The sequence below is a fragment of the Anomaloglossus baeobatrachus genome, chromosome 2, assembly GCF_048569485.1.
Source record: "Anomaloglossus baeobatrachus isolate aAnoBae1 chromosome 2, aAnoBae1.hap1, whole genome shotgun sequence".
Lineage (NCBI taxonomy): Eukaryota > Metazoa > Chordata > Amphibia > Anura > Aromobatidae > Anomaloglossus > Anomaloglossus baeobatrachus.
The window spans coordinates 478,139,390-478,156,761 of record NC_134354.1 but is presented as its reverse complement, the minus strand read 5'-3'; the positions used below and the strand labels follow the sequence as shown (position 1 = coordinate 478,156,761).

Genomic DNA, 17,372 nt, shown 5'->3' with positions numbered 1-17,372 from the left:
CTTTGTATCTGTACATATACAGATACTAACTGCTAATGATCTTGTTTGTACAAGTATCCACTGATTTTTAGGACTCGAGCATATAAATCAGACGTGTGCTAACTGATTTTAATCGAATAACACACTGACCCATCTTGTTCAATAGAAGTGTTCAGATGATTTTTTTTCTATTACTTGTACAGTAATTATTATCATCATCATTATAGAAAGTAGCAGAGTTATTTATTTTTCAATGATACTTCTTTATTTACATAAAACATAAAAAAAATGTTCAGTCATGGGCCGTTTGTCAGTTTTGTAGGGGTTTTCTAATATGTAACACATGACGGATCTATTTGGAAATTTTTTGCATTGTGTTTTATTTTGTGTTTTACCCTATGCTAGTCAAAATTCTCCCTGAAGAAAAAAGAAATGTAGTTTTTCACTTTTTTTCTCATTTCTAGATCACCTATTTGGGATGGAGCCAAAAGTGAGAGAAGCAGAGGGCTTTGTAGATGATAATTCAGGTACGTTGAGCCAGTGTAATACATTGTAAATTATTAAAGTTCTTTAAGGGTAAGTTCGAATATTACATACTTGGTGGGGATTTTTCTGCAGTGTATCCTTGCTGTATTTTTTGCCGCTGATTTGCCTTTGATTTCACTCTTTCCATTGCAAAATGTGATATCCGTTCTGGATTTCATGCAGGCAACATCAGGTCAATTTCTGCTCACAACTTTGCAGCAAAATGTCGATGAGATTTGTTGCCATTTATTTAGCTGGTACTGTCATTCATACATTGATCCACACTAAATACGCATGTGGTTCTGTGCTCAACCTCATACAAAGCTGAATAAAGTATTACCCTTATATGAACACCAGGTGGCAGTATGCCACTACATCATGGATCATGGGATGCCGCCAGCTGATAAGTGCTTGGATGTTAGAAAGTTATTAAATATTTAAATAAATTACACTATTTTTCAGGATCATTGTTTTTTTTGTTTTTTTTAATGAAAAAATACAGATCATAGGAATTTCTAGTATCAGACATCCTCTACTTTGTCTACTTTTCCTATCTACAGCTACTTTTCACACATCCGGTTTTCGCATGTGAGTAGTATCTGTGGTTTTCATGGATAGCAGTCGTACCTGAGATAGTCTATGGGGTAATTCACATATTTTGTTTTTTTTTCTTTCTTTCTTTCTTTCAGGGACCGGTCTTTTTTTTTGAGTATTACAATGACAGGGGCCAATACAAGTCTTTGGGTCTATGAAAAACATGTACAGCACACGGACGGCATCAGTGTACAGTCTGCGTGCTGTACGTGTTTAACATTGTAAAGCATAGGAGAAGCTTTGCCATTTTACTTATCCATCTGTGAATATCATTGATGGGAAATACAAATACACAGACCCATGCGGACGGCAGAGACGTCTAATTTTATCCAAGTGTTGTATCAAAATGGGCAATGCAAGAATATGGGTCAGTGAGAAAAAATCAGACCTCACTGACCTAGGGTTAGGGTTAGGTTAGGGTTAGTGTTAAGTTAATGTTACGGCTCTGTTCCACTTGCGTTTTGCACAGACGAATGCAATCCGATAAAACATCAGATTGCTTTCACTCTAGTGCAAAACTATGGAGCAGTGTCCATCTGTGATTGATTTCTCATTCCATAGCGGCATGAGAAATTAATCCCAGCATGCTGTGTTTTGCAGCGAGTCTCGGCTCACACACTCCCATACAAGTCTATGGATGCGTGTGAAACATCGCACTGCACTCGCATGTCATCCGACTGCAATGCAATATATATACGTAGATGCAGGCAGCAGAGGAGATGGGGAGAAAGTGTTCCCTTCTTCTTCTCTGCAGCTGTGATCCGATCGCAAGATTGCATCACAGTCACATGACCCTCGGCTGACGCTCGCAGCAGAAGGTCCCTAGCATATCGCTTCCAATGCTATCGCATCGGAAGCTATACACAAGTGGAACCGTACCCTTATGCCGGCGTCACACGGTACGATATATCATGCGATATGTCGTCGGGGTCACGTTGCTAGTGACGCACATCCGGCATCGTTAGACATATCGTACCGTGTGACACCTAGGAACGACTGTGAACGAGCAAAAATACTCACCTTATCGTTGCTCGTTGACACGTCGTTCATTTTCAAAAAGTCGGTCCTTCTTCTGTGCTCCGGTTGTTCATCGTTCCCGTGGCAGCACACATCACTCCGTGTGACACCACGAGAACGATGAACACAGCTTACCTGCGTCCCGCCGGCAATGCGGAAGGAAGGAGGTGGGTGGGATGTTACGTCCCGCTCATCTCCGCCCCTCCGCTTTTATTGGGTGGCCGCTGTGTGACGTCGCTGTGACGCCGAACGTCCCTTCCCCTTCAGGAAGAGGATGTTCGCCGCCCACAGCGCCGTCATCTGGGAGGTAAGTACGTGTGACGGGGGGTAAACTACTTTGTGCGCCACGGGCAACGAATTGCCCGTGACACACAAACGACGGGGGCGGGTACAATCGCTCGTGCGATCGCACGATAGATCGTACCCTGTGACGCCGGAATTAGGGTTAGGATTGGACTGCCATAATGGAGAAGGTGGAGAAGCTTTGTTTTTTATTGTTCCAAGTACGAGAAACACTCGGACAACACTCAGATCAAAGATTGATAAAATCTGATCGGAATAATCAGTCCATTTTTCTTGTATTGTAGCGCCCCTGAGACACTCAGGGCACTACAGGGAACTGCATCCTCATGGGGATGCAGGACCTACCCCCAGGAACCTAAAACACCAGTGCCAGCAACACCAACACACACCAAAATCCTAGTTACCACTCCACACCAGGGGTAATTGGTTAGTCAGATACAAGGGGTTAGGCCGGTTTCACACATCCGGCTTTTCGCCGGTTTACCGGATCCGGCGCTCTCCCGTACAGACAATACAGTACAGTGACAGCGCTGTAACTTCCAGGTCACATGCGCCGGTCACATGACAGCATGTGACCGGCGCTTGTTGCGCTGTCACTGTACTGTAGTCACTGTATGGGAGAGCGCCGGATCCGGTAAACCGGCGAAAAGCCGGATGTGTGAAACCGGCCTTAGCCACCTAGAGGGCAGAGCCAGACCAGAGGGACTAGACAACCTGGTGAGAGGGGACAGCAGACAGTCTAGAGAAGTAGTGAAAGTGGAAAGACGTGCCTAGAGCTGGGTCGTGTAATGGTGGACTGGGGGCGCAGGAGAGTGGTCGCCAGGGCAGGTACACCCGAGTACCGCTGGGACCAGAGCACGCACGGGGCACAGGGCCCTAGGTCAGGTGACAGTTTCAGACGGCCTGGAAAATACCTGCACAGTGAGGGGACCTTCACGGACCTCACTGACCCACAAATCCGGGGGCACCAGCAGTAAAGCAAGGATCAGGGTTCGGGACACAGACCAGCCCTACAGGGTCCATACTGCCCACTGTACGGCGAAGGAGACTGCCACCGCAAAGGGACAGTCAGGCCCCAAACGCACCATGCTACGGGGACCCAACCATACTGAGAGTCGCGTTGACAGAGCAACCGAGTCATCAACTGGCACTGGAAATACAGGGACCTGAACAAGCCGTCCAAGGGTCCAGAGCGAGTAGAGACTGTTAACTACAACCCACGGTGAGGTCTCCCTTATTACTCGATCATAAATCTCCCAAGCTCAGGACTACCTGCGGAGGGCCTACCACCACAGCTGCCATTACCACCAGCCCTGGGGATAATCAACTCAGCAGCTGCGGTTCCACAATCTTAACCGCAACCTGCAGATGGCGTCACACAAATGACTTTGACCCTGTAAATACTCCCCATTAAAAAGCACTCAGGGCACGGGACCGGGCAACGGCCACCAAAGTGACATTCCCCAGTTATACACTGCCCGGGACCGAGTACCCTCTTCCCTGGGTGACACATATGCAGAAAAAAAGGACGTCTGAAGTAGGCCTAACGTTGGGAATTTCATTATACCGTAGTCCTCTACTATTTTATTGTTAGAAACATTCCCTTTATATTATATTTGGATGAGTTATAACATTACTGCACACTTTGTTATTTAGTTGCTGAATAATTAGCTCCTTATTATTTCTTTTAGAGATATTAAAATTTTTATTCTCTACTGAAAAGTACTAGTGCCATAAAAAAAGAAAAATATGTGTCTGGATTTCGATCCTTTGTTTTATTGAGCTAAAACTGAGCGTGTTTCAAAATCCACAACATGGTCATTTCTCTTCCGGGTACACTGGGTTTTCTGTGCATATTTTCCCAAAAAATGTAGGTAATAAATGCATATGTGTGTTAAGTGCATTTGCGTTTCTGCACATTGTTAAAGTGATCCTGTCAGGTGCAATATGCACCCAGAACCACGAGCAGTTCTAGGTGCATATTAGTGATTCCTGCCTGTCCCTGTATCTAGTAGCATAGCTAAAGAGAGCTTTAGAAAAAGTATTTCTAAAGATCTGTTATCGTATGTTAATGAGCGAGGGGACTAGTCCCCTGGGCATCAGTTCCCCAGCCAGTCGCCCCCATTAGCATTTTAGTACACCCCTGAGAGTGTGCTATCATGCTAATGAATACGCAGTGTCAGAGGATGATCTCACTCACCTCTCCGCCACCATCGCGTCCGACGGGATTTCGGCTCAGTGCACATGACCCCGGAGTTTGGGTCATGTGCACTACTTCAGTTTGAAGCCAGGACGCGTACTGAACCAAAATCCCCCATCGGACACGATGGTGGCGGAGAGGTGAGTCAGATCATCCAGTGACGTTGCATATTCATTAGCATGTTAGCACACTCACAGGGGCGTACTATCATGCTAATGGGGTGGACTGGCCGGGGAACAAACGCCCAGGGGTCTCGTCCCCTCGCTCATTAGCATACGATAAAAGATCTTTAGAAATACTTTTTCTAAAGATCCCTTTATCTATGCTAGTGTATACAGGGACGGTTAGGCAGTGATTAGCAATATGTACCCAGAACTGCTCGTTAACTGGTGCATATTGGACCTGACAGTGTTAAAAACAAAGCAGCTTTATGTAAAAAAAGCCAACAAATGTGATGTCACAAAAAACGATAAAAATACATGTAAAAAAACAAACTAAAAAATGCAATGCAAAACACAACTAACCTGACTAGGCGCACATATTACATTTTTTAAGCATTTTTTATGCAAAGTATAAGCTGCTTTTACAGTACCAGCAAAAGCTATGACATTTCAGAAATCTCTGATTTAATTGGAAAACTGCAGCATTGTTTTTTTGTTTTTTTTTTTTAAATCTGCATTATGTCAATAGTTTTAGCGTTTTTGCAGTGTGTTTGCACCAATTGAAAGCAATAAAAAAGTGAAAAAATGCTAAAAAAAATACCTAACGGTCTTTTCCTGCATTATGCCATGTTTTTGCTGCAATTTTGGTAAATTAAACTAACTTTGTTAAACATATTATAGATAAAGAAGTCGTGTAATCTGCACCCAAAAAACGCTGTAAAAACACCGCAAAAAAATGCAACAAAAACACAGAAAAATTGGTGTTTTCAATACAGCGTTTCTACTGCCAAGAAGCAGGTTTTGGCTGCAGAACAAAAAGCAGGAAAATGCTGTTTAATAGGTGCAGAAAATCTGCAACATCAGAATGTCACCAAATACTCAGCGTGGGAACATAGTATGAAATGTAATACTAAGGCAGATTTTTTTAAAAAAAAAGTTCATTTTTTTTTTTCTCAATGTACACTCTAAGACCCGCAACACACATCCGTTTAATTTGTACGTGTGCGGTACGTATTTGCACGTACCGGAGACACGTACACACGGAGACCCATGTTATTCAATGGTAGATGGCACACACACGTAAAATCACACGGAACGTGTGACCGTGTGGTAAGTACGTGTGTGCGCTTTTCTACATGGACGACATGTCCGTTTTTGGCCGGCAGCACGCAGGCACGGACCCGCTTTAGTCTATGGGTCCAGGCCTGCACGTACCGCACACGGAGTATGTCTGTGTTCAGCACGTTTCGTGCGTGTGCGTTTTTACACTAGCGATCTTTTCTTTTGTTTTTTTTTAAATTAAATTCAGTATACTTACCTTTTTTTCTGCTGTTCTCAGTCATACTTACATTGGCGCTCGTTTTTTTTCTTCCCCCGGCTCATACCGCTCCCCGATCACCAGCGCGGCGAGGAACAGCTGTGCAGAGAATACGCGGCAACAATTACTTTGAATATGCCGGCCGCTCATTAATCAATCTCGTATTCCCTGCTTTCCCCACCCACAGACGCCTGTGATTGGTTGCAGTCAGACACGCCCCCCACGTTGAGTGACAGGTGTCTCACTGCACCCAATCACAGCAGCCGGTGGGCGTGTCTATACTGTGCAGTAAAATAAATAAATAAATAATTAAAAAAAATGGTGTGCAGTCCCCCCCAATTTTAATACCAGCCAGATAAAGCCATACGGCTGAAGGCTGGTATTCTCAAGATGGGGAGCCCCACGTTATGGGGAGCCCCCCAGCCTAACAATATCAGTAAGCAGCCGCCCAGAATTGCCGCATACATTATATGCGATAGTTCTGGGACTGTACCCGGCTCTTCCCGATTTGCCCTGGTTCGTTGGCAAATCGGGATAATAAGGAGTTTTTGGCAGCCCATAGCTGCCAATAAGTCCTAGATTAATCATGTCAGGCGTCTCCCCGAGATACCTTCCATGATTAATCTGTAAATTACAGTAAATAAACACACACACCCGAACAATCCTTTATTAGAAAAAAAAAACACTAACAAATTGCCTTGTTCACCAATTTAATAAGCCCGAAAAAGCCCTCCATGTCCGGCGTACTCCAGGATGGTCCAGCGTCGCATCCACCTCTGCTGCATGAAGGTGACACCACTGCTCCTGTCAGCTCCACGCAGCTAATGAAGGGAATAGCGCGATCAACTGTATTCAGCGTTGGCCGCGAGTAACCTCAGTGACAGCTCAGCTGATCGCGCTACTCACCTCAGTTGCTGCGTGGAGCTGACAGGAGCGGCGGTGTCTTCTGCAGCTCCGGTCACCTTCATGCAGCAGAGCTGGATGCGACGCTGGACCAGGGCAAATCGGGAAGAGCCGGGTACAGTCCCAGAACTGTCGCATATAATGTATGCGGCAATTATGGGCGGCTGCTGACTGATATTGTTAGGCTGGGGGGCTCCCCATAACGTGGGGCTCCCTATCCTGAGAATACCAGCCTTCAGCCGTATGGCTTTATCTGGCTTGTATTAAATTTGGGGGGGACCGCACGCCGGTTTTTTTAATTATTTATTTATTTATTTTACTGCACAGTATAGACACGCCCACCAGCTGCTGTGATTGGGTGCAGTGAGACACCTGTCACTCAGCGTTGGGGGCGTGTCTGACTGCAACCAATCACAGGCGTCTGTGGGTGGGGAAAGCAGGGAATACGAGATTGATTAATGAGCGGCCGGCATATTCAAAGTAATTGTTGCCGTGCATTCTCTGCACAGCTGTTCCTCGCCACGCTGGTGATCGGGGAGCGGTAAGTATGAGAGAGGGCTGCTCACTTCAGTCACTCGGGGGATTAGCGGTCACCGGTGAATCCTTCACAGGTGACTGCTAATCAGTACGCGGCACACAGACAGAGCCGCGGCGTGACAATGAAGTCGGGTGAAGTTCACCCAGTTCATTCTCATCGCGCAACTCTGTCTGCTGTCAGCCGACATGTATCAACAACATTGTGCAACACACAAACGGACATTCCACACGGACATTCCACGTACACATACACGGGCATTTTACACACAAACACGGACATTTTACACGTACACACGGCTCGCATACGCCATCACACGGATGCCATACGTACCGGAGAAACGCCCCAAAAAAACGGAACATGGACCCGAAAACGGACCGTGTCACACGGACCCGAAAACGGACCGTGTCACACGGACGTTTTTTTGCGGAAGTGTGTTTTAGGCTTGAACCCCATCTTGAGACGAAAAAAACCCCAGAAATGTAGAATTTTTTTTCAAATTTGTTAAACAAGAAAAACTGAAATATCACAAGGTATAAGTATTCAGACCCTTTGCTCAGTATTGAGTAGAAGCTCCTTTTGACCTAGTACTGCCATGAGTCTTCATGGTCATGATGCAACAAGTTTTTTACACCTGGATTTGGGGATCCTCTGTCATTTTTCCTAGCACATTCTCTCCAGTTCCATCAGGTTGGATGTGGACCTAGGTGGTGTGAGGTAGCGCGGTCGGCTGCGCAGCAGAAGACACGGGATCCAGGCATATAGGTTCACAGCACACGGTGTTTAATGTCCAAACAAAAATCCACAGCAATATACATGTCTCTCCAGCAGAGACTCAGGGAGTTGTGATCACTCCCTCACACCCGGCACACCTGCCCCTCGTTCCAGTTTCCATTTAACCCTTCCTTCAGCCTGTAGGGAAACAGCATTAACCCTAGAGTGGATTTACTTTCTATCATGGAGTGAGCACAACCGGGGCGAGACATACCGGCCGTCATAGATAACCCCGGTCACAGTCTCACAGTGGACAGACATTTTCAGGTCTCTCCAGAGATGCTCAATTGGGTTTAGGTCAGGGCTCTGGCTGGGCCAGTCAAGAATGGTCACAGAGTTGTTCTGAAGCCACTCCTTTGTTATTTTAGCCGTGTGCTTATGGTCATTGTCTTGTTGGAAGGTGAACCTTCGGCCAAGTCTGAGGTCCAGAGCACTCTGGAAGAGGTTTTCTTCCAGGATCTTTCTGTACTTGACCGCATTCATCTTTCTTTCAATTGTACGCAGTTGTCCTGTCCCTGCAGCTGAAAAATACCTCCATAGCATGATGCTGCCACCACCATGTTTCACTGTTGGGATTGTATTGGGCAGGTGATGAGCAGTACCTGGTTTTCTCCACACATACCGCTTAGAATTATCACCAAAAGGTTCTATCTTCATCTCATCAGACCAGAGAATCTTATTTCTCATAGTCGGGGAGTCCTTCATGTGTTTTTTTTGCAAACTCTATGCGGGCTTTCATATGTCTTGCACTGAGGAGAGGCTTCCGTCGGGCCACTCTGCCATAAAGGCCCAACTGGTGGAGTGCTGCAGTGATTCTCCCATAAAACTACTGCATCTCTGGAGCTCAGCCACAGTGATCTTGGGGTTCTTCTTGACCTCTCTCACCAAGGCTCTTCTCCCACGATTTCTCAGTTTGGCTGTACGGCCAGGTCTAGGAAAAGTTCTGGTGGTCCTAAACTTCTTCAATTTAAGGATTATGGAGGCCACGGTGCTCTTAGAAACCTTGAGTACTGCAGAAATTCTTTTGTAACCTTGGCCAGATCTGTGACTTGCTGCAATTCTGTCTCTGAGCTCCTTGGGCAATTCCTTTGACCTCATGATTCTCATTTGGTCTGACATACACTGTGAGCTGTGAGGTCTTATATAGACAGGTGTGTGCCTTTCCAAATCAAGTCATATCAGTTTAATTAAACAAAGCTAGACTCCAATGAAGGAGTAGAACCATCTCAAGGAGGATCACAAGGAAATGGACAGCATGTGACTTAAATATGAGTGTTTGAGCAAATTGTCTGAATACTTATGACTATGTGATATTTCAGTTTTTCTTGTTTAATAAATTTTGCAAACATTTCTACAGTTCTGTTTTTTTTTCTGTCAAGATGAGGTGCAGAATGTACATTAACCCTAGAACGCACACCTGGGGCCTCGGAGGCCTGCTAGGTTACTTGTTTTCTATGGTAGATTTCTATGGTTGCGTGTTCCTCGGGTTAATGAGAAAAAAATGAACTTTTTTGAATTTACCAAATGGCTGCAATGAAACAGAGTGAAAAATTTAAAGGGGTCTGAATACTTTCCGGACCCACTGTATAACATATGTTACCAATATAGAAAAATAGAGAAATCCTGCACTGCAGAAAAGGAGAGAATAGGACAATTGTATCTGAAAGTGTAGTAGTTGGGATTTTCTTTTAAAAAAATATCATCCAGTTGTTTATATACCAGTATACTATAAATATGATCTCTGTTTTATAGCATAATTACTGTAGATATTATATTCTGTGTGAAATCCTCAAACATTTCTCTAATCTGAGAAGTGGATACAAGTGAATTCAATCTTGTTGTCCTGAGCGTGCTACTATTGTGTATACTGTTACCTTCATATATTGCTATTATTAAAATGGTGATGTTTCCCCACGTTGCAATTTATACAGTGTGTCCACCCATATCCTGTCCACCACCATTAACTTGAGAACGGCAGCAGCTATAGGCATAGAAATGGTGTCTAGGTATAGTAAAGTAGCCATTCATTACTCAATGAAACCACCTATAGCGCCACCTGGTGGAAAACAATGGAGTTAGCTTTTCTTATCTAGAAAACGGAACGAGATAGAGAAAAAATTTGAATTACAAAGTTGTAGGGCATCATCAATTCAATATGAATCGACACCTTGCATACAGAAATGCTATGATATGAAACCCATGAACCCCCCCCCCAAAAACATTGAATGTTGGTCACGCATATGGCGCTCATTTAACTTTGATGCTGAAATTGGCCACCGTCAGCTGCAATGCACATCTGGACTCTGCACAGTATACTGTATCTTGCTGCACATTGTGCAATATGGTAGATGACACGTTTGCACAAGCATCTGTGATACGTCATCGTAGGTCCTGCAATGTTGGTGGAGGGGGTCGCATACACCTACTGTTTGATCTGACCTCACAGAAAGAAGTCCAATGGGGTCAGGTCAGGTGAGCGTGGAGGCCACTCCGCAGCCACCATACCCAATGACTTGTAGGAAGGTCTCCATGAGGTATCGCTTCACGTCCGCAGACTTGTGAGTTTTACACGTTCTAATCATAGCATTTCTGTATGCAAGGTATCGATTCGTATTGAATTGATGATGCCCTACAACTGTGTATTTCCCTTTTTTTCTTTATCTTGTTCCGTTTTCGAAATAAAAATGCTAATTCCGTTGTTTTCCACCAGGTGGCACTATAGGTGGTTTCATTGCGTAGCGCATGGCTACTTTGCTATACCTAGACACCACTTCTATGCCTATAGCTACCACCGTTCTCAAGTTAATGGTGGAGGACAGGATATGGGTGGACACTGTTTAAATTTCTATGCACTTATGCAACTATAAGGCTATGTGTGCACGTTGAGTATTTGGTTGCAGAAATTTCTGCATGAAATCTTCATCTCTAAGCAGAAGAAAATGTGCGGTTTTGCCACGTTTTTTGCATGGTTTTTTTTTTTCATGCGTTTTCTCTGCATTCTGGGGTGGAAAAATGCTGCAAAAAGGCTTAAAGAATTAACAACCTCCACCAAGTCTGTAAGGCTTCTGCCACACTCACGTGAAATTCACGCACGTGCCGAGAGACACGTATTTTCCCTGCGTGTTGCGTGCAGGTAAGTACGTGTCTCTGGTACGTGCGTGACACGTGTGTTCTACGTGTGCTATCCGCGATAGCACACGTAGAACCGGTAATTAACATACTCACCTGGTCCTTCCTGATGTCCGCGCTGCTGTCCGTGGTGCTGATCCTCGGTCTCCAGCCCTCCCGTCTCCCCGCTGCTGCTGCTGCCAGGCAGTGAAGTGAATATTCAATGAGAATAATGAGCGGCGGTCGGCAGCAAGAGGCAGCAGCGGCAGAGACAGGAGGGCTGGAGAAGGTGAGTTAATGTTTTTTTTTTTTTTCACTGACATGTGTGTTTTCTCCGGCGCGTGTCACACGGGACCGCATCCACACTACACCCGTGTGGTACGGGTGCGGGCCGTGTGACACCCGTGCTGCGGGAGAAATCACTGACATGTCAGCGCTTTGAAAAACGCACACACGTACAAACGCACACGGACACACGTTCCGTGTGGTTTTACGTGTGTGTGCCTGCTACAATAGGGTAGCATTGGTTAACGTGCCGCCGGTACGTGTAAAAAATGACAAACACGTGCCGGCAGCACGGATGTGTGTCGCAAGCCTAAGGGAAAAACAAGCAACATGTGTACAAAGCTTCAGGATTCTCATTGACTTTGCTGGTATAAGGATTTGCATGCAGTTTTGTGACAAAACTGCACTAAAAAAAAGTGATAAAGATGCCTTAGGCTGCTTTCACACATCCGGTTTGTGCTGAATGGCACAATCCGGCTCAAAAACCTATGCAACGGATGTGGCGAAAAAAACGGATCCATTGCATACGTTTTTCCATGCGGTCCGTCCATTTTTTGACGGATGCGGCTTGATACTGAGCATGCTCAGTACAGAAAACCGCATCCGGCGGCCGGACGCGGTTTTTGCCGCAGGACGCCGCATCCGGCGTCCATAGGCTTGCATTGTGAATCGCACCGCATTGCGCTGGATCCGGCACGATGCATTTTTTTTGCCGCACAAAAAAACGTGCCAGGCAACGTTCCATCCGGCCGCCGCATGGGCTAAATATGCAGCATCCGGTAAAAAACGGACGCAACGCAAGGCCATGCGGCACAATATGGCGCTAATGCAAGTCTATGTGGGAAAAAACGCAACCGGCGGCAAAAAAAAACGGTTGCGTTTTTTCTGCAGAGCGCCGTATTGTGCCGCACGGCAAAAACCGGATTTGTGAAAGCAGCCTTAGGCTACGTTCACTCGTTGCGATTTTGCTGTATGTTTTTTAATGCAAATTAAAAGCTTTTAAAGTATCAGAAAAAGTTTTCAGATTCCAGAAATCTCATGTACACGATTGTTTTTTTTTTTACTGACTGAATTGGAAAACTGCTGCTTTTTTTCTAAATCTGCAGCATGTCAATTCTCTCAAGGTTTTTGCAACATTTTTTCATCATAAGTCTATGTTCGCACGTTGCGTTTTTTTCTGCGTTTCTGCAGCGTTTTTTATCAGCAGCGTTTCTGCGCTAAAACGCATGCGTTTTTGATTGCCAGCAAAGTCTATGGGAAAAGCAGAAATCCTGTCTGCACTTTGCTTTTTTTTCTGCAGCGTTTAATTTGCATATTTGTGGTCAAAAACCATGCTGAAAAAGAAGCAGCATGTCAGTTGTTTTTGCCATTTCTGCAGCGTTTCCTTAACATTGGAGTCAATGAGAAATGGCAAAACGCAACTAAAATCACAATTCCTGCGTTTTTCATGCTTTTTACCTGCTTTTCCACTGCGTTTTTGGCTCCAAAAACGCATGCTTTTCTGGACAAAATTTAATGGGTTCTAATGTTCCTTTACACACACACAATAACCGAAAATTTAAATGTTAAAAAATTAGAAACTTCACCTATTATTCTGATAAAATGTGCATAACCACTATTTTCTCATTAAAAATGATAATTTCCCATATAGTTTTATTAAAAGTTAATTTTATACTTTTTTTCATTCTTTTTGACTAATTCAACTTTATTTCTCAGTGTCTTGATCTCAAAAACGCATCTGCAGAAACGCAGGTGAAAACGCAGGTAAAAAGCGCTAAAAACGCACTAAAAACGCGGTAAAAACGCATGCGTTTTTAGCGCTAAAAAATGGTCAAAAGCCATTTGGTCAAAAACCAAGGGAAGGAAAACGTGCAGAATAAACTGCAGGTACTCCGACGCAACGTGCGCACATAGCCTAAAAAGCAATGGTAGTGCAAAAACGCAACCATGTATTTTTGGTGCATTTTTGCTGTGTTTTTTTTTTTTGGTGAATAAAAGTAATTGTATTAAAGAGAATCTGTCTGCAGGTTTTTGTTCCCTCATCTGAGACAGAGACCCTGATTCCAGTGATGTGTCACTTACTGAGCTGTTTGCTGTCATTTTGATAAAATCAATGTTTTCTCTGCTGCAGATCTAGCAGTTATACAGGGCTAATAAAAGTGGTGAACGAGGGTATATGTTTGTGTTTTTCATTTCTAATAAAGGATTTTTTCGGGTGTGTGTGTTTATTTACTGTATCTTACAGATTAATCATGGAAGGTATCTCGGGGAGACGCCTGACATGATTAATCTAGGAGTTATTGGCAGCTATGGGCTGCCATCAACTCCTTATTACCCCGATTGCCAACGCACCAGGGCAAATCGGGAAGAGCCGGGTACAGTTCCAGAACTGTTGCATCTAATGTATGCGGCAATTCTGGGTGGCTGCTGACTGATATTGTTAGGCTGGGGGACTCCCCATAACGTGGAGCTCCCCATCCTGAGAATACCAGCCTTCAGCCGTATGGCTTTATCTGGCTGGTATTAAAATTGGGGGGGACCGCACGCCGTTTTTTAAATTATTTAATTATTTATTTCACTGCACAGTATAGACACGCCCACCGGCTGCTGTGATTGGGTGCAGTGAGACACCTGTCACTCAGCGTGGGGGCGTGTCTCACTGCAACCAATCATAGGCACCGGTGGGCGGGGAAAGCAGGGAATACGAGATTGTTTAATGAGCGGCCGGCTTTTTCAAATCGGTGAGTATATGAGAGAGGGCTGCTCAATTCAGTTACTCAGGAGTTTAGCGGTCAACGGTGAGTCCTTCACTGGTGACCGCTAATCAGGACGCGACACAGACAGAGCCGCGGCATGACAATGAAGTTGGGTGAAGTTAACCCGAGTTCATTCTGATCGTTCGGCTCTTTCTGTGTCTGCTGTCATCTGCCATTCATCTCTGCTACATGGCTGTCTGTGTCTGCTGTCAGCGGCCATGTAGCAGAGCTGAATGGCAGATGACATAGTAAAAACGCATCCCTACACATTACACACGCTTGGCAAGTCAATAAATAAAAAAAAAAAGGTGCCCAATGCATATGTCACAGAACACATGATCTAAAGGATCGCACACAAAATTGATCAATTTAACATAGACTACTAACGCACGTGTGACAGCAAATGAACGAGCTACGTGCAATCTCATTAGATCACATATGCGATCTGGACGTGTCACATCGCAAACGTGATTGCACAACAAATTGCAACGTGTAAAGCTGGCTTTAGAATGTGAAATTATACTTTACAGCTCTAGGTTGTGCTATAGGCTAAGCTGAGATATTGCTAGAGAGAAAAACATTCTTTTTCTGGCCTTTTAGATGAATATATAGGATTTTTGCTTGTTTTTTTAGTATACCACATTTTTTGTAGTCTAGATTTATTGCATTATCTCTTTTAAAAGAATGGTAAATCTAGAAATGAATGTATAAATTAACCAACTATAACTGTCCTCACTGTTAGGCAAGGTTCACATGACCATATAAAAAATGATCCGCGTTTCATCTAGGGAACTCGGACAATTTTTTTTCACTTATCATCCGTTTGCAATCCATGTGCACACCTTTTTTTTACAGTAGCAGCTATTAATCATTTACAAGAGCATGTACAGTCTATTATGTTAAAGAATTGCAATATACCCATAAAAATCGGATGCCATACGTATGGAGCTCAGTTATTTTGCGCACTAATAAACTTGAATGGGGGACTCTCATCCGATGTACAGAAAAAATAGTCCATGCTGAGATTTTTTTCAGACACATTGAGTCTGTGAAATAAATCACTCGTCTGCACTGCAGTCACAAATGTGTCACAGCCTGTCACAGAGGTGTCACAGCCAGCTGACAATCCAGTGGCAGCGAGTGCTAGAAGATCACAGAGATTGGCAGCACGTGTTGTTATATGACAGTTCCCTGTTTCTGCAGCCTGAACACTCTATGTCCCTGGGGAACTGTTAGTTTTTCCTCTCAGTTGCTATCCTCTGACTTCCTTTATTAACCTCACATTGGGGTGTTTTTTGTGCAGTTTATAGTTGCTCCTTACTGTGGTCTGCAGTGATTGTCTCCTGTTGCTTCAGAGCTTTCTGTAGTTGCTGCTCCTCAGATAAGTGTTTGTCTTTTGCAGTCTACCTGGGCTCAGGTGATAGCATTCAGGTTTGCCCTGTATTGTTTCCTTGTGTCTTCCTTTAGCGTTAGTGGTGTTGACTAGCGCTCTTACCTGCCATTCTTACTTAGGGCCCTTTTGCCAGGGTAAGACAGGGCCCCAGGTATCCAGCTCAGAGACAGGTGCGGAATCTGTATAGGGTCAATGAGGGCTGTGAAGGTGAGCTGTAGGTTGTTGTCAGGGGTCACCACTTCCGCCTTTCCCTATCAATAACACATTCCATCCCCCTTCCTTTGTGTTGTACTATACGGCTGGTATATCCCCTGTCCTATGCCGTGACAACTGCCCCATTGATTAAATTGGTCCGTGTGTGGTCCCTTTTTTTACTGACAGCACTTGGACAGAAAATATGGTCATATGAACGAGCCCACTGTTCTCAGCCTTTTCTGCACGATCGTCAGTCTTGTAGGAATTCCGTAGACATAATGGGTGTTCCTGCTGATCTATTCCATTTTAGCTAGATGGCCAACTGAAAGTCGCTTTTACTTATTAAGAGGGAGAATGGGTTAACAATCAGTTTGAAACGTAATATGAAACAGGATAGAAATAGGAGAACTAAGAAAGGAATTAATTTGATATTTTTATTTTATATTTTTTATGCATTTTCTGTGTTCCTTTAAAAACATCCTTAGGTAAAATCTTGTAAGGTTTAACTCTTCTTGCAGTACGGAGAGACTCTCGGGTTAGCTCAGGTTTACTAATCTCTCTGCAGCAAACAATCCTTCGCTTTTGCTAATAGAACACATAATAAGAACTTGTAATCTACTTCTGCATTTTTCTGCTACAGTAACGGGAACATTGGTCTATTGGGTCTGATTATTTCCAAGGATCTCGTTTTTATAGTTTTCTAATTGCCGATTAAAATATCATATTATTTTATTAAAATATAGGTTTTACTTGGTTCATAGTTCTACGGCAGAATTTACTGATGTATCAGTCTTTAATATAATATATTCAATACTTTTCTAGTCCTATGTAACTTCTGTCATACATTATAGTAACGATCTGGTCATATTTATGTTGGGGGGCTTTTTAGCAAATGTTCCACAGAGGTTTCCGTTATTGTTTGTTTCACACATTCGTAAAACACAGATCAAAAAGAATCACAAATTAGCAGAAAAAGCTATTTCATATATTCCCATAAACCAGTTAGCTCAGGATGGCAGACCCAAGGGTTGGAGTGGGTCTTCTGATCGAAGCATCATCATCTGTGTTTTACGAATATGTGATATTGGCATAATCTTTTTCTTGCTATTTAATGAAAACTTCCAAGGAAATCCCAAAGGGACTTAAGGGCACTTTACACGCTGCGATATCACTAGCGAGCGTACCTGCCCCCGTCAGTTGTGCATCACGGGCAAATCGCGTGGCGCACAACATCGCTACACATACTTACCTGCCTAGCGAAGTCGCTGTGGCTTACGAACCGCCTCCTTTCTAAGGGGGTGGTTCGTTCGGCGTCACAGCGATGTC

General features: G+C 44.1%; 1 protein-coding gene across 2 annotated transcripts in view; it reads left to right on the top strand.

The window, feature by feature from the left end:
* Positions 1-17,372, top strand: part of CRACDL (CRACD like) — a 221,705-nt gene that overhangs the window by 119,901 nt on the left and 84,432 nt on the right. For both annotated transcript variants that reach the window (XM_075334243.1, XM_075334244.1), the window contains exon 2: positions 444-506. In XM_075334243.1, coding sequence (XP_075190358.1) covers positions 458-506 — 49 coding nt within the window. In that variant the 5' untranslated portion in view covers positions 444-457. The remainder of the gene's footprint in view (positions 1-443; positions 507-17,372) is intronic.